Here is a 25,695-nt window from a genome sequence, read left to right as displayed (position 1 = left end):
ACCTTTTTTTTAACAATTGCCTGTAGTCATTGTGTCCATCAAGGACCATGATTAGATAACCTTACCTTTTGAAGACTGGGAAAGGCTGAGCACAGTGATATGTTGCATGTTGATTACTCATAAAAGTAAGAATTTTACTGTACCCCTTACATGTGACAATAATAACTGTATAAACCTTTAAAGCTATATTTTGCACTTCAAAGAGTATGTTCCTAGTCGCTTTACATAATACATTTTCTGTCCAGATTTTTGGCAAAAATTTGTATTTTTTCCATCTCTGAAACTGGTTTCACTTTATAATACATGAGCATTCTTTTCTCTTGATGAAAGTTATTTTATTATTTTAATTGTCATGCTAAATACATGATTCTACCTGAACATCTTTGCATTTATTTTGTATACAATTGTTTACCTTCAAAGAAATCACTATTAGCCTTCTGTCCTTTTATTGTAAACTGAAGAGTAGATGTTACAGTTATCCAATTTGTAAAACTAAGTCACACTTGCACAGTTATTGTGAGGAGGTAATGAAGTATTGCTCATGATTATTCTTCAGTACGCAGAGAGTTATCTCTCTTACACAGAACAAAAGTAATGAAAATACAGTGTTCCAAGTTGCAGAATTTAAAAAAAAAATGCAAAATAACAGGTATAGTAGAGGATGGATCAGTTGTCTTAACAGTATTAATATGTGTAGTATGTTAAGTGCTAAGCAGAGAGTGCCCACATAGTTTCTTAATTGCAGCTTTACACATAAGTGTTGCAGTAGTATCTGTAAACTCTATGTCATGTACATGATAATGGGAAAAAAATATAAAACTTGAGCCTTGAATAAAATTGGAGGCCTAATTGTTAAAAATGAACAATTATTTGAATAAACACAATGCTTCTTTACTCACTGTGGAAATACTGCCATAGGTATCTTTTATCAATTAATCAATCACTTATTCTTTATTATTTACTGTTATCTTTCTTATTATTTATATTACTCATTTTCCAGTATAATAAACTGCAAAGCACTGTCCCAAACCACATTCGAAGTCAAACAGCATTTTGGAGATATAAAGATGCATTAACTTACATAACAGTAGCGTGCGATCTTGGAAATCTGGTGGTGTTTTGTAAATTCATAAGATTTTGATGGAGGCTTCATTGAGAAAAGCCACAGGCTAAACAGTGGCAGAAAATTATTCAGGTTTCAGAGAGAAAATTATATTTGCTGTATTATTCATACCAAAATTGTTTAAAAAATATCAATAAATAAAAATAAACCCATTTAACATAAGATTAAAAATTGTTATAGGGAATAAGAAAACAAGGTGGCCAGAGGATTGGCATGACAATTGTTCAGTATTTCCTCTTTGAACTCCATGCCTGTGTCTGAAGACTTCATATGAAGTTAGGTGTAGTCTATCCAATGCTGTAGTCTGCATGACGGTGGCTTACTCTGCCATCTAGAGCAGGTTTTTCAATGACAATACTGATTGTATAATCTTATACTTGAATAATCAGGCAAGAAAATACATAGATAAAATATATGAACGAATAAATAAGTGATAACTAAAAAGATTAACCATATTGACTTTCTGGTTTACATATTTTTATTGATTCATATCTCAAACATCAAAACATTAAGAAACAGCAAACCAGCTATAGCCATACGTTAAAAATGACATGTTTTGATAATATAAAAAAGTTAATTCAGATTCTTCTCAGAGTTAATTTTTTAAAGGGGTACAGTTTTGTGCTATTCCATATTTCAATCATATTTTGTACACATTTGTGAGCAATTTCGTATTTTATTATTAGGATAAGAATTTCACAAATGGAACGCTAGATGGCACTATTTCAGTAAGATGAAGGAAGGATATTTTGAGTTACAGTATTTTTTATACTCTTTACTGTTCCCATTTTATAGAGATTTAATTCTAATTACATTTTATCGGTACAGTACTTGGGTTTAGATTCTTTTTGCCTCATGTCTTTGCTCTGCCACAGGCTCCCTGGAAAAATGAGTTACTTCTTATTTCAGGATAATGTGATTTCCTACATTATGGGGTGAATATAAAATCAGAATGTATGCAGTATTTTACTTTAGATGCATCTGTAGCAAATTTGTGATGAATTCATGGTCATGGTTTATGTCTTTTATTGACTATATTGCATTATGATGAAAAAATTAATTTTCCTAAATTGCATATGGTGAAATTGTGCTTCATCAGGGAAGGTTTAAACAATTCTATCAAATAGATATATATTCAAATTCAGAACCTTCTTAATAGATCAGGACTGTGGTATGTACTTACTCATTTTATGATGGTAAGGCGGGCAACATTGTGAGGGAGTTCTCAGGTTCAAGTCATTATCTAAGCATTGTGTTTCCTGCCATCTCCCAAGGAGCTACAGGTTATGTTTGTTGACAGTATTAAATCTGGCTCCAACAACCTTGGAAAAATCCTATCCTGTATCTACTTTGCATGCATAAATATGTATATATAAAATGCTAAGGGTTGTCCATCTGGATCTTACCACTTGATCTTGATCTCGATTGAGAGATTATGTTGTGACATGCGTAACAGGTGGCATTGCTGACAACAAAAGAACCCCTTCCCGTGATGAGCAGTGACTCTGTACTAACACACAGCAAGAACGCAACATGGCCAGCGCCCTTCGTGAATTGAGCTAGGATGTGTTGAGCTCTCCTGACAGTGAGGCATTTTGCTTGGGATTAGACGCAGCTTAAAAATGCCACCTCATTGGGCTTCAGGTCCATGCAGCATGTCTATCAGGAAAAGAGCCATGACAATATTGGATGACAGCAAAGGACACTACATCACTACAATTTTTACTGTCAGTGCAAAACATTGCATATGCCAATCAGATGCAATGCCTGCTCAGGTCTTTATAGCAAAGTGGTTGTTTTGCCATGAAAACAACAAAATCTGTGACTTTAGCTCATCTTCAAGCCAAAAGTTGTTTTACAAGATGACACATGATGAACGATAAGATGGCAGGACACTGCTGCATATGCCAAAGCGATATGTCAGCTCAATATAGAGAAGTGTGCCAATACTATGGCCCATTGCCAGTGCAAAAGTGCTGCTAAGTTAATATAAACCACCACAACTACTTAAAAGACATTATAACTCCCACAAGAAAAGCAAGAAGAAACTATTTAGAACATGTGCGCAGTATCAACACTTTCATACCTTTGGCATCCATGGGAACCTCTAGTGATAATCCTCTTTGACCCACAGCATACGTGTTCGGATGAAACACTTATGCAAGGACTTTCAAGTCCTTAAAATTAAGACATCTCTCCCTATTTGATTAGAAAAGTCTAGGATTTCTTTGATGTAAACAGCCCTTATGCCTGAGCCTTTAGAAATATGAAGCAGGTTGAAGAAGAAGAAACACTATAGGCACAGACAATTTCTGTTTTTGTACACATGTACTGTTACTGCTGTTACTAACCTTGCCTGGCCAACTGTTTTCTGAGAAATATTCTTACCCACATTTATTGTTATAGGAAGAATTCTTATACATGAGCAAGTCTGTTGAGTCCAATGAGTTATATAATATTGAGAACTTCAGCTGATACAGAGGATTATTCTTGCTTGAGTAGAGATTTTTTGTGTTTGGGCATCTTATTGCAAAAACTATAATTTGGTATTTGTCTTAAGTAGAGCTTTAACAAATATGTAATCATTTTGACGATTTTGAAAAAAATTTTTGAAAGATTTGTAATGGTTACTTTGGCTTTTCTCAACTGGACAAACTACAGCATTCAAAGTGATTTACCAAACTATTTAATTAGTAACATTTTTCTCAGAATGGAATTTAGTTAAAATTAGTTAACAATAAAATTTATGAATACGGATCAAGTCTCAAATCAAGAAGGCCATTGCTAATAACAAAGGAAAAATCTAGAGATTTTTGATTTTAAAATAAAGTAGGAAATATTGGTGTTAAATCATTTCTAACAATGCTGTTTTTGTCTTGCAAATTACATTACAAATGCACTCTTTTTAAATAGTCTACGTTCAGTTGTACTTTACAGAACAGCTTGTAGGGAAAAATTGTTGGGAGAATTTCATTGCAACCATTTGTAAAATAGTCTATGTAAATAACCATGCTGGAATATAAGTAATTTGAGATTGATCAAAGCTGAGCACAGCTATTGTAAGTTTATTTCATGCAGAACTGTGAAATGTTTTATTAAATTCACAGTATATAAAACTACGGAAATATAAATTAAACAATTTTGTGACCTCTGAACAATAACAAAAGACGGGGTAAATCGGTGGTGGACTCTACCCTCTCTTGAACTGATATCAGATAAACCAAGGTGTTTTGTAAAATGCCATAAAGTTTTGCTAATTATATATGTAGAATCAGTAATTAAGTTCACAAATGTATTGCCTTGTGGAATTGGGTCTCTTTGAAGTATTTTGATACTGTAATATAAATTGATGCTTGAAACAAATACATTATAGGAATAATTATATTTCACATATCTAGCTACTTTGTACAGGAGGAGACTATAGTTTGTATTATGAAGCTGTATACATTTTTTGTGTCATATTAGAAAAAAATTGTCTTCCTTATTTTATTTTCAAAATATTGTCATATTGTGCATTTTTAATCCAACTGAAGAGCTACAAGCTACACTTTACTTGGCATGAGAATGATTAACAAAACAAATAAAAAACAGAGTGAGAAAATAATGTTCCCATATTGCAAGAAATGTCATCTGCAGGACACACTAAGGAAATAATACAGGTTGCAGTGCTTATATAATGCAGTGTCCTGTGTATTGACACATCTGTAATCCTCATGTTCTCCATCTATTCTGCATTTTTGCAAAGGTGTTGAGTAGAAAAAATGTAAATAAGTAAGTAAATTTGATGAAAAATTCCACAGAAACAGAAGCATAAAATGTATATGTGTGTATATATAAAAGAGCAACAAGAATGGTAGGTTACCACCTAGAAATTGTGGTTAACAAGATGAAAAAATAAAACTAAATTATTCTTATATAAAAATAAATCAGTAAGCTTATTTGGAATATGAGAGTAAACTGCTCTTAAATGAGTGTTCCAGGGTAACTGTTAAAGCACACTTAAAAGATTTCTTTGTTTTTTTTAATTACTTATTCTCCATCTTGGCATGATATAGTTAGTTAAGTAAAGCCATAGTAATTTCAATTAAACAAATGAAATGTTTCCTTCAGGGCCTAGTGGCCTCCAAGTAATAACATACAATTCACAGATTTAATACCCAACAAAACAATGAGACGAAGGTAAAGTGATTCTGACCAATATGAAGGAAAACAAATAATTGTGCCTGTTGGGCCAAATGAATTCTTAAAGCAGTATAGAATATTTTTTGAATAACAGTAGTACAGTAAAAACCTGAGATTACATTCTCAAATTTGCTTAACCCATTTTATTGGGAGGTGATGATCAGAGCATATAGTATATTAGCAGCCAGTCCATGACCAGGCCCACGCATTCACACACTCACAGTCACTCTGGTCTAATTTAGAATTTCTGGACCATCTAACATGTACATCTTTGGGGAAATGAGAAGAAAACCAGAATACCTCAGAGAAAAACCTGTACATACAGAGGAAGAGCATTCTGACTCCACATGGTCAATAGCCAAATGCAGTGTTTGAAGCATGGGCACTGAATTCATCAGGCAGCAGCACTAACCTACCCTTTGCTTATAATTTAGTTGTAGTTCTCTAAATTCTCTAAATTAGACACTAGGAAGATGTTGTAAAATGTTTTAGAATTTTGTGTAACTTATTCAGTTTGATTAATAACTTTAAAACAATTTTAGCATTCAATAAAAGGTATATTAGTATTCAAAACAAGTTTTAATTTTTTTCTGACATTAAATAAGTATCTTCATCGTGTGTTAATGCATTTGATTTGCTTATTTTTCTTCAAATTTTACTGGACATTACCTATGGTGTTTGTGCAAGTTCTTACTTAGAACATCAGGACTGCTGGCATTTCAGTATCCATTCCTGTGGGAGACCTGCAGATAAAAGAGGGATGCTCCTGTGAGCACAAATCTGTACTGATCAATAAAGATGCTGGTGAAACTCTTTATTTGTCTTGCTTGTGGAGATGACAAGATGAGAATTACTGAAAAACCGCCATTTAGTGGTGATTTTCCTTTGGGTGAGATTTCATTTAGAGAATGATTAAAGTAATTGTTCAGGTAGATAATTCAGGAAGATGTTGGTTCATGTACATGGTTTTACGTGTAACTTTAGCATGTTAGTGGTGTGACAGATAGAGGCTGTATCGCTACCTGGAATCCCTGTCCAAGACTCCAGACACCAGATAAAAGTCCAAATGTTGACTTTATTTTTATGCCACAGTGCACAAAGCACCCTCTCCTCCACTATACTCATAAATCACAATAATAAACACAATAAATCAATCCACCACTCCCAGACGCGTTGCCACCATTCCACCCAGCTCAGCTCACCATCCAGAGAGGTCCCACAGTCCTTTTATATACTTTGACCCGGAAGTGTTCCCAATCCCCAGTCCATGTGATTCTTTATCACTTCCGAGTCAGGTACAAGTCCTTCTTCTCATCCCGGAAGCACGTCGCTCTTCCTATGACGTACTTCTGGGTTATAGGGCACGAATGATTCTTCGGTCCTCCCTGCAGCTCCCTCTTGCAGCCCCTGTGGTATCCAGCAGGGTTGTGTATAAAAATTACATAGTCCATGACTCCGTGCTGGTCTTTGGGGCACCTCCATACTGCAGGGAGGGCTCCATCTGGCGGCCTGGGGGTATTGGCCGGGATGACAAGCCGGCCAAAGACCACATTGGTTATAATTGAGTTGGAGCATAATGACTTTCATCAAACATGTTCATGTCACAAGCAAAGCTATAGTGCAGGATTTATTTGCTTACAGTATATCTGCTTATATACATAATGTATTATATGTAGTTGTTACTGTCGATGGACTTTTAAAATACCATAATTAAAATTACCTAATCGTTTTTATTGTTTTACTACTAAACACTAATGTAGTTTGTGGACATTTAGGTGGCTGTTAATTTTCAGGTAGCAAAGAACCTTATACTGTATAGTGATATGCGAAGCTATGGGCATAGCAAGGAGACAGACATTACTCCTCAATACACACTAAAGAGCAAAATATCTTTCTGTGAACTATGAGATTCCATTGGTTGTGATATGAAGATCATAGCAGTCTTCAGCAGAGAGCCGTGTCCTCTCAGACTCATTAGGTCAGACTGTTTACTAGTAAGCTTCTTAAGTTGTTTTGGCAAATGTATACCAAGAAAATTCCCAGGACTAATAAGTAAAGTAGATTTGGCTCGTTTTATGTAACAGGTCATAGAACAGGGTTGCACTCAAATCAGTTCTGTTATTCAACTGACATTGTCGCACCAATTTTGCTATTATAGTTTGATGTTTTGTTTTCTCTTTTCAGTTTAAAAGACTTTGGTGACTATTTTGCTCTTATAAATCACGAGCTCCGCAGCTTTGCACAATCTGTGAGCTATTCATCTTATATCTTGTAACTTGCTGTGGTCTGACAGTCTTTCAGTGACTTCGTGTTTTATATTGGTTTACTCATTATGAACCATTTTTCCTACCTGAAGTCTGTCTCAAGATATTTAATGCTAGCCATTTTGGACACAAATTTCTTTTTTCTTAAGGTTTTCATAAATATGTAGGAGATATTTAATACTCGTCTCAATAATACTCGTCTAATAATGCTAAAAACACCACAGTTTTTAATTTTCCTGATTTCAGAATTATGGAAAACCTTCCCAGATGTTGCTCAGGTTCTGGCCTTGGTAAGTTTACACTTTCTCCCAGTGTCTACATGTATTTTTCTCTGGGTACCTGTATACATGTGTGTAGGTCATTTGCCTTTTCTAAGAATGTATTGCCCTTTATCTTTCAATTAAATCATTGTGATGGACACAGTATGACATTTATGTAATATTCTGTCAGAATAATCAACATTTGCCTGTACTGTAGCACATAGTGGTTTGCCCATATTTGCAGTCTGGGAATGGAAGTTGGATTTTAGGCTATCCCTTACATGCATTTATTGTTGGAAGGTTATTTCAAAACCTCTATACATGATTCTATATATATATATGTTGCAAGGTATTTTTTTTAGCATTCTTTGTAGTAATTTTGTTTAGATAATTTGGTGTTTTATTTTCCATATATTATTCTAGATATACACGGAAGTACAGTATATGTTACAAGAGTAAATGCAAGTAAAGTGATGTAAATAATGTCTGAGAAGACGCTTCTTGTTAGGAACATGGCAATAAATCCCTTTAATGTCTCCTGTGTTTGTGGTCTTTATTCTGTAAAGCATCACTCTCTCCTTCCTGATATCAGTATGATGCATGGACACATGCAGAGCTAGAAACATCAGCCACCACTTTAATTGCAGGGAATTACTCTGTAGTTTAAAAGTAATTTGTAATGAAATCCAGAAAATGATACAGCCTAGTAACACTCGGGTTCTTTAGTCCAATAGAATGATCAGACTGAAGTAAATGAGTAAAGAAGAAGAGAATAAGATTATGTGAATCAATACTTCCTATTAATTCGTATTACACAGATATTTTATTACTAATACTAGCACAGATCACAGAGTATATATTGTTTAATGCATTTTATACTGCCCTCACACACTTTTGTCTTGATTTTAAGTCTTGTATTTATTCCTTTCTTAAAATGAAAAAAAAAATGTATTGAATTACAATGTATGCAAGGCAATGCAACAATTCCCTGATTGATTTTTGGCATAAACAAATCAAAGCATCAGCAATAATTTCAAATATCGTGTTACAGTTTTGAAAGAAAAGCCCTGACAATATGTTTTATTTCTAAAGCATACAAATCATAGTGTGTTATTTGGTTTTGAATTAATATGAATAAGGAGTTCATATATTCAGTTTAATATTAACAACCTTTAGAAAATCAGAGTGAACATCAAATACATTCCTACTCATTACAATCTTTCTTTTAAAGACTTGAAGCTGTATCATTTATTTGCCCTCTAAATATAAATACTGACAGCCACATTTCCATGCACAATTAATATAATAGTGTTTTCTTTTACCATTGTGTGTACAGTATAGAGCTCTGTTTCAATGAGCCTTTATTGAGCAGTCAATCAGATCTGGGTGAGTTTCAACTAAAACTATTTTTTGAGTGTTGAATTTTTCAGTAAATGTATTGGATTTAATACATACTGTATGTGAATACGGTTCTTTGGGTTCAGTAAGTCAAAGTTCTAAAAGTTCATTGAAAGAAATAATTCTTTTTTCTTTGTTCTGTATTTTTGCAGGCAGAGTATTATTATGAATTCCAGACTTTACGATCTTTAGACAAAGATGTCATGGCAGACCCAACAGTGAATGTGCCACTCCTTGGAACTGTTCCTCACAAACCCTCAGGTCAGAAAATGTCTTTCTTCTTTTTCATTTTCAGCAATGTCTCATATAATTTGTCATACTGTAGAAAAAGCATGAAAAGAAAAATTAAGCTGGCTGTTTAACCGAAAGAACGAGATTGCGAATACAATCGGCTGAAATGAGTTTCCTCCGCAGGGTGTCTGGGCTTTCCCTTAAAGACAGGGTGAGAAGCTCAGTCATCCTGGAGGGGCTCCGAGTAGAGCCGCTACTCCTCCGCATCGAGAGGAGTCAGATGAGGTGGCTCAGGCATCTGATCAGGATGCCTCCTGGACACCTCCCTGGTGAGGTGTTCCGGGCACGTCCAACTGGGAGGAGGCCCCGGGGAAGGCCCAGGACACGCTGGAGTGACTATGTCTCCCGGCTGGCCTGGGAACGCCTTGGGATTCTCCCGGAAGAGCTGGAAGAAGTGGCCAGAGAGAGGGAAGTCTGGGCCTCTTTGCTCAAGCTGCTGCACCTGTGACCCGACCCCAGATAAGCGAAAGAGGATGGATGGATGGATGGATGTTTAACTTTGGACTTTTTGTAAAGCTTTGTAGACCTGTGAAATGCTACCAGTAGTTGTTTTGTATCAGTTTGAATGTATCCGTATATTATGGTTTGTTTGTTTTTTTTTTCAATTTTCTTATGTTTCTTGTTGTTACTTCTGTTAGTTTATTCTGTCATTTGTCAGTTGTGTTCTGTCCCCTTAAATGTGTCTAAATTGCCTGCATTTTATGGGTGTTGTTGTCATGACTTGCTGGCTCCTCCTAGTTATTTATTAAAGTCAGAAGTGAGACTCAGCAGACGAGTATTGTAGTTGTTTGGAGTCTTATGTAAGTGTTATTTTTTAATTTCCGGATTTTTATTTAATTTTTCCTTTTCTGTTCAGTTATTAGATTTCTCTTTTGGCATCTGTATTGGGACATACTTGCTTAGGATTTCCTTGTATGCAAAACCTTTTGTGCCTCTTTTTAACTATGAGAAGCCTTTTTTGATATTTTGTAATAAATCCTCTTTTTTAATAAAGATTCCCACTTGTCCGTGTTAATGCATAAGTGAATATTTACTGTCACTCTTCTACTTGTGGGGCGTTGGCATGATTTTGAGACATTCAACTTTATTTTTGAGGCAAAATACTTTTTAGGTTTGTGGTTCCTGAGATAGACCACAGGAACACAGATTAAGACCCTAAGGAGAGGCCTTTACCAGGCCAAAGAAGGCCAGTGAAGACTGAAGCTTTCTGTGTTACATTTTAGAGGCCTCACACCCATTTTCGTCATTGTTTCTTGTTTTTTTTATGTTCATTGTCTTAGAAGATTTGATACAGTGGGTCTCGTGGAAAGTTGGGGTATCTGCTTTCATTTGAATATCACAGGTGGCTCCACAGTACTTTGATCAGGTGGTGGGGGTGGAAAATGCCATCACTGAAAAGAAAGCAGAAAAAATAGAGATTAATAATGATTGCAAATTCAATGAAGATTTGATAATTTTATGCAACTAAAATGCTCAACTAAAATGTAGCAATTTAAAAGCCAAATTAAAAAAGAGTTTTTTCAAATGATCCGCAGTTTTAGCCTGCAGTATCTTGATTGGTAAAGTATTTTTGGAGCATAACAGCAAAAACCCGCCTCACTACTTCTTTTATTCTTGGCTCGGAATAATAAGCAGACCACCATTAGAGGATCTAAGGTTATAATTTGGAATGTAGGGGCACAGGCACTCCACAACAGAGTAGGGAGCTAGATTATTTAAGGCTTTATTACCATTAGTAGAATTTTAATGTCTATTCTAAAAGACATGTGTAACCAATGTAATGGTGTTAAAATGGGTGAGGTATGCTTAAATTTTCTTTTTATGGTTAAGATTCATTCTGCTACATTCTGCACTGACTGCAACTGGTCTTCCTTAGGCAGTCCTGTTAGAAGTACATTACAATAATCTTGTTGACTAAAAAATATAAGTGTGACTTGCATCTTGCAGTAATATAAGAGGTCCAACTTTTGCAATGTTCTTAACTCAAAAAAATGTAATCCTAGTATTCTGGTTAATGTATGATTTAAAGTTTAAGTCAGAATCCTTAATTAGACCTAAATTCTTTACTTCTTTGGGATCAAGTTTACTTCTAACCTCATTATTTCTGTTTTTTACCAATAGCTAAGATCTACAGTACATTTTTTTCCTTATATAAACAACAAAGACTTTGATCCTTGTATTTGAAACCATGGGAGATCTTTGAAAAACCAGATTACATGTTTTTTAATTACAGTTACTGGAGTTCATGATATTACTTGTTCCTTTATTGTATTTTTGTTGTTGGCTGTATTTTATTCTTGTTTAATGTGTGTTACACTTCCTTTTTGGCACAGTTGGACAATATGCAGGTTATGCACATTGTCCTATAATCTCCCAAAAATACTGGTGTAGTACATTTTCTTTAAAAATAATTATTAATATATTTTGTTATATACTGCTAGTTATATACTCAATAACCATGCTTCTTTAGAGTAGCAAAATGTTGCATGTTGATTAGCACATGCAAGTAAGAATTTCACAATACTCTCTGCGCATGATAAAAATGACCCTATAAACCTACAGTTTATTTATACATATATTTCAGTTTTGACTATTTAAAATTTGTTTCTGTACATTTATAAGAAGTTCTGCATTTAAATTAATGTAGGAGAGTGTTTTTAAACTTTGTGCATTTACAACTTTGTACATTCATTTAGTTATTTAAGAATAATCCCAGTCTGAAAATATAAAGTTCTTTTGTTATGTTACATAAACTAATGCATGTTTTTTTAAGATAATTTTATTGTTCTATTGATGTGAATTTTTTTTTCATCAATAAACATTATGCTATAACAAATATGAATGTAATAAATAAATGAAAATAAAATGAAATGGTTATAGTTTATTATTATCTACCATTGAGTGTTTGTTAGGGTAAAAATTAAACAACACTTATTATTAAAATGCATTTGTGTGTGTTTGAGTGCGTGTTCACGCACATGTGTGTGTACCTGCACAGGACATTTCAGAGTGACTTTGTAGCAGTTGTACTGTACTTTAAATACATTACGGGAGCTACACATGCACAACGATTACCATGGCTGGCTGTAGTTAGTTGGCTATTAAGATCAAATTTGGCCATGTAGATATATGCTTGAAGGTTTTCTCACTCTTTTTGTTTACTGCACAATTAAACTCATTTTGTATAATATTTGTAAAGTAATCCACATAGTATTTTCAGTGCTGTAGTATTTTGTCTGCATTATCCACAAGCTGTTAAAAAAAGCATACAGCATGTTTGGTTAGTATCCACAATAAGTTGACATGAACTAACATGGATGAGGTGGTCTTTATTTGTGTTATTTATATTAACTGTACAAAGAAACTACTCAATTAATTATTTTATTTTAATCAGTCATACAGATTGGTTTTCCATGCCTTGGAAATCAAGATGGTGTGGCTGCTTTTGAAGTTACAGTGATTATAATGGATGAAGAAGGGAATGTTATCCTTAGAACTCCACACAATGCCATTTTCTTCAAAACCTGTCAAAGAGGTAATGCAATATATATAAGCATTTCTTATTTTAGGAACTTCCATTAACAGTGTACAGCAACCAAAAAATACATTAAACAGCAAAAAAAGATTGCAATACTATGAGAATACTGAATTACTTAATATTGCAAAACTGAAACTTAAATAGAATTAGAAATAAATGGTGAAACAGTGATAACTAGATGAAACTTGAAACAAAGACCTGACATCAAGAATACTGAAAACATACAATTAGAAATTGTTTAAACAAGGAAATAATTTGAATCAATGAGAGCACAGAAAAATGAGGTATAGACAGTTACAGAATAAATGTCATGTAATATTTGTTACTGTAAGATAAAAAATGGTGTCTCCAGTTTTCACTTAAAAGATAATTAAAAGGGTTCCTTTGAGTAGCAAACATTAAACTATATGAATACTGTATTACTCAGTGGATGTTTGTGAGTAAGCTATATAGACAAGCATTCTGGGGACTGGTCTTGACAACTCTGTGATTTTTTCTATATGTGAGGGAATGCTCTGTGGTTGAACTATTGAAAATGTAACAGACTGAGTCAAGATTCTAGTGGTTGTGTTTTGTACTTGTAGTCTGTTAATGCTTCCTGAACAAACATAAGTAACTTAGCTACATTTTTCTGCTCACTATAGCGCATGGGTGTTAAAAACAGCTTCTGGTGGGCTAAAGTGGCAATGGGTTTTCACTGCAGTCACTACTTAAATGAAAACTAATTAGTACTGCTTACTTTTGGTTCTGTCCCTTGTTAAGATTTATAACCCTTAATTGATTCTTTTCTTCTTAAACAGCTGGATTCAGAGCCTTTAATTGCTTCTTTTGGTCTTAACCATCTGTCAATTAACAATGAGATGCTAATGACTAGAAGACTAACAATCAACAAGCTAACTGATCTTCATTAAATTTTTGTTTCCATAAAATATATGGAGAGAGAAAAACTAAGTACTAAGAAATGTTGATCAGCTCTGCTTCAAAAAATACTGGGATGAGGTTAGCAGAAAATGTAAAAAAAACCTACAATTTTTGATATACTTTCTCTAATATAGTTGAAAGAATGTCCTGGAAAGCAGTGTATAACAATCAGCTTCTTCAATTGTAAATTGTCACATGCAGGTAAAAGGAGTTAGTACCAAGACCCAAGAGCTAAGTAAAGCCATTGAATATGTAAATAAATTAACATACCTTTTAGGTTAAAAATAACAAATGGCTTAGTTTGAAATAATTTATAATAAAATATCTGAAACAAATGTAAGGGGATAGAGTCACGGTGTACGGCATTGTTAATTCTCAGTATTCAGATTCCTAGTCTTACATTATTATTTTAAATGTTATATTTCTCCAATATAACTAGTTAAACAGACATTATCAGGGTTTATCCAGACGAATAACTTGGCTTCATACTGTATAACCTCTTAATCCATAATTGTAATAAAAACAGTTTATGAGGATTTGCAGTTTTATCACTTCCATGCACATTCATTCATCGTCTACTGATCCTTGGTGTACGTAACCCCCCACCCCCGAGTTCTCATTAGCCCTTAAACAGAAAATTCCCCAGCTGGTCATTCCCTTGAAGAAGCAACACAGACCCACTGGTCCTAGTTAGAAACTGTGTACTGTCTCTTAATGAACCCTTCCTAGACTTCCTTGGCCTTTTCCTTAAATGGGCAATCTGCTTTCACTTTCTTCAAGTGGGGTAAGTGGAAACTTCTGGTAGAAATCCTGCCACAAGTTTGCTAAAAGGTTCTGTGCCCTCTTTCCAGTTTTCTATTTTTCTTTCTCTTTTTTCTCTATATCCCCTCATGTAACTGCTGGGTTCCTTTCCCTCTATAGCTGTGGGGGACAATGTTTGTTTAAACCCAAGACATTACTCTGTCCCTTTTGCAAAATTTTTCCATCCATTTCATATCTGGAACCCGACTGGATCTATTTGTTCTGGCAGTTGATGTCCTTCCAAACTGTAGCAAAACTCCAGATTGGAATATTAAATCATTTGTCTTGACCACATATAGTTCAATAAAATGACCAATGCATGTCTGCAGTAGATCACACCATGTGACAAGAGATGAAAGTGTAAATCATTGTTGCCGCTAGAGTGTAAAAATGGTTGATAACACTTACAAGAGTGGGCACCACTTTTTTAAAATGAGATACCATACCTTATCCAGTCAATTCAACGATAGTTTATTCTATGCTATATCTTTTTGCATACCTGTGTGACAAGCTTCCATTTTTTCTCAAAGGGTTTCTACATGTACTCATTCTAATTTCATTCATGTATATTTACAGGGCACAACTATCAATTTATACCAGATATAGCTGTACCTCATGTTTACGATGAGAGGAGATATTTATTGTGTGCTATGGTCCTTATTCCTCTGCACATGATTATATTTCTCTTCTATATTCAACTTCTTCATTTTGTCCCGGTGTAATCCCAAAAAACTAACTCCAGCTAGCAAGAGCATTCCCCCTGCCGTTACCTCTCTCTTTCTCTCTGTCTCTTATCTAAACCTTCCATATAAATTGTTTCACTCTTCTTGGAATTTAGTAGAGCCTACATTTTTTACACCTCTTCTAGCACCAGGCCAACTGCATCAGTTCTGACAATACTATGTAAATCCAATCTGAATCCAGAAGATAAATTCCTATGTTCGTTTGAAACTCTAAAAGAAGGTTATATGTGGTAAGTGTTGACATACCCTAGTTTATAACAAATGAAATGGGCAAATGGCTTGCTGACCTTTCCTCATCATGTTGACTTCCAGCAGACAGACTGCTAAAGGCCACGTCACTTGATTTACCACCAAATACCCCATGCACTTGTTTGTCCTTAATCTTGTTGCTCCTTCTTGTGTAAGGTTTAAAGTTTATCAGTTGCTTCCAAAATAAAAAGCAGGATGCAGTATTCAGATTTCTCTTTCTTGAATGTGAAGTAATGTGAAAAAAGATTCCTTCCAATCAAGATAAAGACATACTTTCTTAAAAAGTTCAAGCTATTCTCAATAATTCACATAGGCAGCGTCTTGTCTACATGACATACAGGCATGAAAGCTGAAAAATGTATCCTACTTACAGATTGCATCTCCTCTATGTACAGTACATCTCAACATGTTCTGCAGGACAAGCTGTAGTGCAATAGAAGAGTGTTTTTTATTTTTTTATTAAAGATCTTTTGTTAAGGAGAGAACAAGGAATAAGCAGAATTTGATACACATGAGTTAGCGTTATATTTCAAGATATTATTACTACTACCCCAAAGTCAAATTCATAATCACACAAAATAAAATTTATAACCAAAATTCCTTTCCATAAACAGTTTTCTTTCCTTGACTGTTAAATTTCTTGCAAAAATCTTATCTTCATTAATTAAAGTTCAGATATTTGTTATGTGTCTATTACTCTTTTTTTAATAGTGGAGCTAAATCAACATTAGGCACTTCATAAGCTTGCCTCAGGTTCCTCAGGAACATGTTGTGTTCTACATCCCAAAATGGAGACACCAATGAAAGAGCAAAAAAAATTAACAGTTTGTTTTCTTGAACATATTTTTCCTTTTATCATATGTGCACATTGAAACTGAGTTTCTTTTCAATATCTCTCATTGTGGCAGCATGCAATAATAAAGTGGAAAATTGCTGAAAAGTTAAGTTTGATTGATTTAGCTTCAAAATCCAATATCTTAAAACCTAAACAATATTTTATGAGCTCTAATTCTGTATCATAACTTGAAATTCCAGCTTTTTCATCTGTGTATTTACCAATATGGAGCACCTTATTTTTAGCATCAACAGAGATGCTACTACATCTCTGATGTAGTGTATCTGCTGAATAACTTTTGTGGACTTAAAATAGTGACTTTGACACTTTGGGAGATGGGTGGGGTGGGAGAAGGGACTTTGGGGTTGTGATGTCTTAGACCTGCTGTCTCACTATAGCCCAAACACTGTATTTTCGAATTGATGATGCTTATGGTTTTGAGCATCTATAAATGTGGCAAGAGAGTCCAGTGTTGAACTAGAAATGGCCTGATGATCCAAACAAACCATTCCTGTCCAATTTCCAGTTTATCATAAAGCTGTCCCTGTCATAAAATCATCTTCCAATTTATATTTTTCTTCCTACAAGTCCAAATTGTCTATGCATTTTTGGCATCTAAAGTAATGATGTCAGAGAAAGTAGCTGGGTTGGATATACCACAGGACAAACAAACCAAGCATTGAAGAAAATATGTGAAATCCATAGTACACTGTAATAGAAACATAAGTCATGTACATTATTTGCAAGGTGTTCAAGACTGTAGCCTTTCATGTTGACTGACTTGCTGAAAAGCACTTCTTCAAAAGGCTCCGAGACTAGGTGAGAGTGTATTTGTATCTTTTCCAGGATATTGAAATCAAGCAGTAACAGAGGTGGTAAGGTAGGATAAGTATGAGTCAAATGCCTACAAAAGAAATTTCTCAGTCCAATAAAGTTCATTTTAAAGGTTTAGTGAATGTTTAAAGCAAAACAGTTTGCACAAAAATAAAGATGAAGGTTACTACACGTGCAGAATGAAAGGCAAAAAAGGAAAAGTGTTTCTTTTACAAACTTAGCTTTTTTCTTTTTTAATTTCAGTCACTTTATATACTTAACAGTTGTGTTATTTTTCTATGAAAAACTTATATAAGCTTTACTTAATACATTTACTATGTTCTCTATGTATGGCACTGCATGTTCAGTAGGACATATTGCATTCAAAAGGGCATGATTTGAAACTATTTGCCCTCTATGCATTACTTAATGCAAGGAAGATCATAAATTAAGACTACTCTGTAGTTAGATGGAAAAGTAAGAATATTCTATTTCAATATAGCTTGTGGGGGTTATAATAGAATCCCCTATAGATTATGCATTAATATATAGGCAAATATTTTAACATAAGTAAGAAAATATTTCTATTAATTTAACATAACAAAATAACTAGAAAATGGTTCTTATATGTAGAGAAAAATATTTTTAATGCTGAACTGTAATGAGTACCTAACAGCATAGCATTTGTTTTATAATTCTCAAGGATGTTGAGGTGTAGATAAAGAGAAATAACATAATTCACAAAAATTTAAACTGAAGTGAGTCTAGGAAGGTACAAAATTCTAATCTCTTAGTTCACTTGTGTTACAGATTTAAACATGATGTACAGTAAAAAAAGAAAACAATTACTCAACTATCATTTAAAGAACCTACCTGAAATATAATGCATATTTTAAGCAGAAACCCCCCTCTAATGTAATCAATAAATGATGCTGACAACAATATTTCAAGAATGGTTTTCTCAGCAAGTGGACTTGTTTGTTACGTGATAAAATACAGAAACATCTCTTATTTTTAAAGACATCCAATGCCATATATGCAAGGAAGCACAGTAAACAATTTCTTTATAACAAGTGAACAGGGTCAACTTTGCATATTCCAGGCACATGCAGACTACTCTGCTCTTTCTAGTTTTAGCACCCAGCATTCATTTCAGTCATATTTTAATAATCTGATTCCAAAAATGAATGACTGATCTATTATAGGCCCTTATAATTAAGTGATCAGCCTATTCATAATTTAGTTATCTCTGGTGTTACAAAGGCTTACACGACCCATGACAACATATCTCTGAAATACCTGAATCTCAAAGTAACTTTTTTTGCTGGACAAAAAGTCAGTTCAAGGAATTAACTCATTTTGAGTTGTAGTCATATAATAATGTGAACATAAATATCATCAGAATTCCAGTCCCCTCAAACAAATATATTACCCAAATACCTCCCACTTCATCATGCTTCAGCCAAAACAAGAAAGCAAGATTCCTGTGAGTGTAAGAACAGCACCAAACAAACATGCCTATTCTAACAACACTGTATGTCCTTGGCGTGCAAGAAATTTTATTACCAAGAGTATCTATGGATACTGTGTCCATAAATGATTGCATAAAACTTCATGGAACCATGCAAGATACAGCAAGAGCAATGGCTACCTTGTGAACTCATCAACCATATAACCTAGTAGCTTAATTAGTGATTTCAGAATCACTTCATTGAATATATTGTGCCTGAACCATTAATGTGTATGACTCACATTTTGTGCAGTTTGAATTAATCAATGATTGCTGATAAATAGTTATAGAATAATAGCAGTCAAAACATGCAGAGAGAGGTACATTTTGAAGGGCTGAAGATTGTCTCCATGTTGTGTTTTTTTTAACCTCACTTTGGATGTTCTGGGGAGAAAGGATGTTATTTTGGAAAGCACACAACATGTTTATTTTTACCAACAGCAAGACAACCTTACCAGTGTATGGTGCAATTGAACCTCATTTTTGTATAACTCAAAATGAGAGTTTGCTGTTCATGGAACAAGGTTATTACTTGCAGCATTGATGCTGTGATGAATTTAGAGATGAGTCATTTTGCCTTAAAATTATTACTGTAGTCATACTAGAAAGATTACAAAACCGAATTGTGAAATATGAAGAGTAACTTTAGATATCCTGATGTCTAGAATGCATGCCTGCTGACTTAGTCTGTTCCTGAACTGGCCCCTTTGCTCCATTTTTAACATTAGAATTACCAGAGCCTACAAGAAAACTCGTAAATCCGGCCCACCTTAAATCCGTTCGCACCTCTCTGTCAGCGTCTTTTGTCCTGTAAATGTGCCGATTAATACAAGCAGCAAGCATCCTGCTATAACGTCCCCCACCGTCACAGAGCGTTTACTAAATTCTCCTAGCTCGTGCTTTGTTTGATTATCTGGGAGTGAACTGTTGGAGTTTTAGAGTGGAAATAATAGATTGTTATTTGGAACACATGCATTTCATGTGTGTTCCGTTTCTACAGTAATCTGTGTAAACACATTGTTGAAACAGAAACTTTTTCATATTTTAGTAATAAATGTTACAAAATGTAGGCATAAACTATAGAATGTATGAAGCCTGAAATCCAAAGATCAAATAAACACTTTCACAAAAGGTTCAAGGATGATACAACAGCTTCTGTGGCGTAGCGGTAAGATTTGCTGACTTGTAATCAAGCGACCACCAGTTCGATTCCCACTTCCTCCTATATTTACTGTTTTCAGTAGTGAGCTGCTTTTATTGTTAATATTATACAGTACACACATACATTTGGTTTGCGTCTGTAACAGACCATGTACATTTATAGTACTGTACTTGTAAAAGTTACCCTTTTTTTTCACTTTTATTCTCTTACTCACAATCACGATACATACTACCGCCCTAGGGATCTGATGCTGTTAGTTTTTATTTGAAACTGGGAATAACTGTAGATGTGAGTGGTGTTTTGAGGCAATGGAACTGGACATTCTCTGATCTAGAGGGATAAAAGCTGACACACAAACGCTGGTGAATCTGCCTTCTTCTTATCTTACCTTCACTTTATTTTTTTTTATTCAGTTTTATTGAATGTTCCTGCTCACGCTGAATTAGTATGCACCTTATGGTGTATGATGTAAAAAAAAAAACACAGACGTAGGTATATATGATATTTTGAAGAAATCATTTTATGATCTGAATAGTACCAATAAAAAAACAGAAAACATCATTGTACAAATGCAATATTATTTGAAAACGAACAGCGTCAGATCGGGTGTGAATTTACACTGGCAGTGTTACTTAGTGTCAGATCAGGAAAGGAGAAGGGCGGTGTTAGAGCGTGATCGTGATTGAGAGAATAAAACTGAAAAAAGCTAACTTTTACAAGTACCATAAATTTATACCCAATGTCCCATATATTTGTCTCTTTCTTTTTTTTCTCCGTGCTGCAAGAACCGTCTTTCCTACATTTACGACGTGTGTACCTGTTGTGTAATAGAAACCACAGCATAGAGAAAAGTGTGCACAGTGCAACAGGTGAATAAAGATGTTGTTCTACCTCTAAAATTTCATTCAGAAATGGTTTGATGGCATTTTTTTAGTTTTTTATACTCTAAAAAAGACCCCCATTACCACCGCAAGCAATACTATTGAAAGCTGGTAGCCAGGCATGCCTTTGGAGACAATAACTGCCATGAAGTTTTTTTTGTTGCTTGGAATGAAAGTTTTACACTTGTTGGCTGGTTGTGTGGACTAATCTTTTTCAGTTCTGTCAGGTTTGATGGGCACCTTCTCAAAACTGCAACTTTCATCTCTATTGAATATTACTGTTACTATATCATTATAAGACAAATATTTCTCTTAACTTCTAAAGTATTCTAATAAATTTGTATGGTCCTTTTGGAACGTCTTTGCAGAATAATCAAGAATTTATTTTTTATTCATGGCTTTCTTGTTTCGTTCCACTGCAAACCTAAAAATGCATGTATGGTTGAAGAGATACTTTAACAAATTTTACATTTCAGACATGCGGAAATTTAGAAGAAGCACATGTTTCCAGTTCTTCAAGATCACAGCACTATACTTTTGATCTGGGATGTATAGTGGTCTTTCCTTGTTTTATCTTTGTTTTGTTTGGAGTATATCTAATAATTATAATAAATACTCCATTGTCAAAGTAGTTTTATGGTCAGAGCTTTTAATTAGACGTTTTTGGTGAGAGATAAGCCATATAGAGCTTATCTGTTGTATTCTATAATTTAAAATCAAATGCTTACTAGGATACTTTGGTTTATACAGTTCACTTGAGTTTTGCCAGTAATTTTATGTGGCACTTCAGTGCTACATGCAATCTAAATATTTACAGAATGAAAAACTACCCCTTTAATTTTAACCTTGACATTTCAGGGATATGATTTCATACATGTAGAACATACATTGGAAACATTTTTATTTTGGACATTTACGATTTTACTCAGTCCCATTAGTACTGGCTTTAGTAACAGTTCAGGATTCTCAGCCTGGATTCCATCAAGTTTTGCGTTTATCACTGCCATATTGCAGAGTTCAGTGGTGATGAAAAATATTTTCAGTCCACAAATAATAACAACATTGGTCTTGTTGAATTTTCATACTGCATATTAATCAGGTGTAAGGGAACATGCTAGTTTGCACACCGGACAATGAAGATGCCCTCTTATTAGAATTTTGAAAATGGTCCGGTCACTGCTTCCCCACATAAATGCCTTGGTGTGCCTCAGTGCAGGAACAAGTGCTGAAAATAAACGGCAGTAAACAAGGAATACTACAGATTCGGGGCTGATATGCAAAAATTGTTTTGTCAGTTTATAAAGGAACAGGGACAAGATTAACTATGAATCAAGAAGGGTGAGGAATTATTTTTAATACTGTGTAATATTTCTTGAATCTGAACTGCTGAAAATATAGCTTTTAGGTTTCATGTGTTCTACAGTATATGAGGATCACAGAATATTTGAATCTGTGATTCTCAATTTGTTAAGGCTACATACTATTTTTTTCCTTTTGACATTTTTTTTCTAATCCTACCTATAGTTTATATGCCTTGAAATCATAAGTCTGTTGTGCTGAATACTGAAATCATATCCTCTTTCAAAAATCCTATTTGTGGCCCCCTGCACCATACCAAATGCAGTAGGAGTGTGTAAAATTCAGTCTTGCATTAACTGGTAGTGACAATTGTCATGCCTAACATGGTGAGAGCTTACTTTCTTACTGAACTATACACAGTTTAGTTTTACAATGCTTACTCACTTAAGGCAAAAGTAAGTTATGTGGAACAATACAGTTATATTGACCAACCCAAATGTCAAAGAAATTACATTGTGTATGACATGACCATTGACAGATGTCATAATGCAGTGCATCCGGAAAGTATTCACAGCGCATCACTTTTTCCACAATTTATGTTACAGCCTTATTCCAAAATGGATTAAATTCATTTTATTCCTCAGAATTCTACACACAACACCCCATAATGACATTGTGAAAAAAGTTTACTTGAGATTTTTGTAAATTTATTAAAAATAAAAAAATTGAGAAAGCACGTGTACATAAGTATTCACAGCCTTTGCCATGAAGCTCAAAATTGAGCTCAGGTGCATCCTGTTTCCCCAATCATCCTTGAGATTTTTCTGCAGCTTAATTGGAGTCCACCTGTGGTAGATTCAGTTGATTTGACATGATTTGGAAAGGCTCACACCTGTCTATATAAGGTCCCACAGTTGACAGTTCATGTCAGAGCACAAACCAAGCATGAAGTCAAAGGAATTGTCTGTAGACCTCCGAGACAGGATTGTCTCGAGGCAAATTTCTGGGGAAGGTTACAGAAAAAATTCTGCTGCTTTGAAGGTCCCAATGAGCACAGTGGCCTCCAACATCCGTAAGTGGAAGAAGTTCGAAACCACCAGGACTCTTCCTAGAGCTGGCCGACCATCTAAACTGAGCGATCGGGAGAAAGGGCCATAGTCAGGGAGGTAACCAAGAACCCGATGGTCACTCTGTCAGAGCTCCAGAGGTCCTCTGTGGAGAGAGGAGAACCTTCCAGAAGGACAACCATCTCTGCAGCAATCCACCAATCGGGCCTGTATGGTAGAGTTGCCAGACGGAAGCCACTCATTAGTAAAAGGCACATGGCAGCCTGCCTGGAATTTGCCAAATTGCACCTGAAGAACTCTCAGACCATGAGAAACAAAATTCTCTGTTCTGATGAGACAAAGATTGAACTCTTTGGGGTGAATGCCAGGCATCACATTTGGAGGAGACCAGGCACCGTTCATCACCAGGCCAATACCATCCCTACAGTGAAGCATGGTGGTGGCAGCATAATGCTGTGGGGACGTTTTTCAGCGGCAGGAACTGGGAGCAATGTACAAAGACATCCTGAATGAAAACCTGCTCCAGAGTGCTCTTGACCTCAGACTGGGGCGACGGTTCATCTTTCAGCAGGACAACGACCCTAAGCACACAGCCAAAATATCAAAGGAGTGGCTTCAGGACAACTCTGTGAATGTCATTGAGTGGCCCAGCCAGAGCCCAGACTTGAATCCGATAGAACATCTCTGGAGAGATCTTAAAATGGCTGTGCACCGATGCTTCCCATCCAACCTGATGGATCTTAAGAGGTGCTGCAAAGAGGAATGGGCGAAACTGGCCAAGGATAGGTGTGCCAAGCTTGTGGCATCATATTCAAAAAGACTTGAGGCTGTAATTGCTGCCAAAGGTGCATCGACAAAGTATTGAGCAAAGGCTGTGAATACTTATATACATGTGATTTCTCAGTTTTTTTATTTTTAATAAATTTGCAAAAACCTCAAGTAAACTTTTTTCATGTTGTCATTATGGGGTGTTGTGTGTAGAATTCTGAGAAAAAAAATTTATTTAATCCATTTTGGAATAACATAACAAAATGTGGAAAAAGTGATGCGCTGTGAATACTTTCACTGTACAAGCATTTGCACTGTATGATGTGTGATCTTGACCAACTGTTTTAGACATAAGCAGCAAGCCTTTATTAACATGCTAACATGCTATTTCATTTTTTGGAAAGGGGTTAGAAGGTGTGCAGATACACAAATAAATGCTCTTTTTAGAAGTTACCAACAACCCAGTCTGCATTGAAAATTTGAGGGTTTTTTTTGGTTTTGTTTACAAAAATTTAACTTCTTATTAAAGTTACATTCTTCTTTAATTTAAAGCCAAATGTCCAGGTGGATGTCGAAATGGGGGATTCTGCAATGAAAGGCATGTATGTGAGTGTCCAGATGGGTTTTATGGTCCACACTGTGAAAAAGGTAATGAAAACAACAAACAAGTTATCAACAGCATTAAAAATTAAGTAAACTTTGCATGGTTATACCGGTAGTTTAATCCAATCGTATGTGTTTTTTCTGTAAGAAGTGTGATAAAAAGGTATTATTAGCAATAGAAGTGCATGTCATTTGTTATATTTTCCTTGTGTTAGCATTTTGTAATGATATGCGTACAAAATAGTTTTTAACTGTAGCTATAGAAACTCAAAATCGTTATCTTGATCTGTATCATATTGTAAATCATGTAACATAATTACTGAAATTGAATAATCATGTACTGTAAATATGTGTAATGATCTATGTTTCAGATTATTAGTACATTTTGAAGGGTGATATTAATTGAATTAAAATAGAAGAAATGTATCTTCAGAAAAAAATCATATATTCTTCATTGTAAGTTACACTTAACACTAATATGCGTAAAAAATACAAATTATCTCCGTAGAAGAAAATGTACTGGAGAATCTTTACTTAAAAGCAATAGGCTTCTAGCAATTTACAGTGTGGATTGATATTTATTTTTGAGTATTCATGTCCATGGGTTTACTTTTGACAAAAAGGAATCACTCTAAAAGTGGTCAGATTTTGTTCAGAGATGCATAAAATGTGTAAATCTGTAAAATTCAAGTCAAAACTTTCACCTAGTCTAAATACTTTCCTTGTAAATTTGTTGTAAATACAGTGTTTATAGGGAAAGTAAAAAAAGTTTGAAAAAGGATGAAAATGTATTCAACTTGGTCTCTTGTTCTCATTTTCTTGCTTATTATACTGTACTGTAGCAACTGAAAATAGGGATATGCAGCCAAGCAACTTATACAGTAAAATTTATTATTTTAGTTTATAACAATTTATAATAAAGTGGAATAAAAATGACATTATTCAAAATATTATGAAAACAAGAACACAAAGAGATTTTGCCATGCA

The 25,695-nt window shown here is 34.6% G+C and overlaps 1 protein-coding gene across 1 annotated transcript in view; it reads left to right on the top strand.

Annotated features, from left to right (window-relative positions):
• The window catches only part of wif1 (wnt inhibitory factor 1), an 84,108-nt gene that overhangs the window by 25,796 nt on the left and 32,617 nt on the right, over positions 1–25,695 (top strand). The window contains exons 3-5 of the mRNA XM_039769735.1: positions 9,380–9,488; positions 12,913–13,053; positions 24,658–24,753. Coding sequence (XP_039625669.1) covers positions 9,380–9,488; positions 12,913–13,053; positions 24,658–24,753 — 346 coding nt within the window. The remainder of the gene's footprint in view (positions 1–9,379; positions 9,489–12,912; positions 13,054–24,657; positions 24,754–25,695) is intronic.

The sequence above is a fragment of the Polypterus senegalus genome, chromosome 11 (assembly GCF_016835505.1).
Source record: "Polypterus senegalus isolate Bchr_013 chromosome 11, ASM1683550v1, whole genome shotgun sequence".
Classification (NCBI taxonomy): Eukaryota; Metazoa; Chordata; class Cladistia; order Polypteriformes; family Polypteridae; genus Polypterus; species Polypterus senegalus.
Note: the sequence above shows the minus strand (reverse complement) of the source record. Positions and strands in the feature narration are given on the sequence as shown.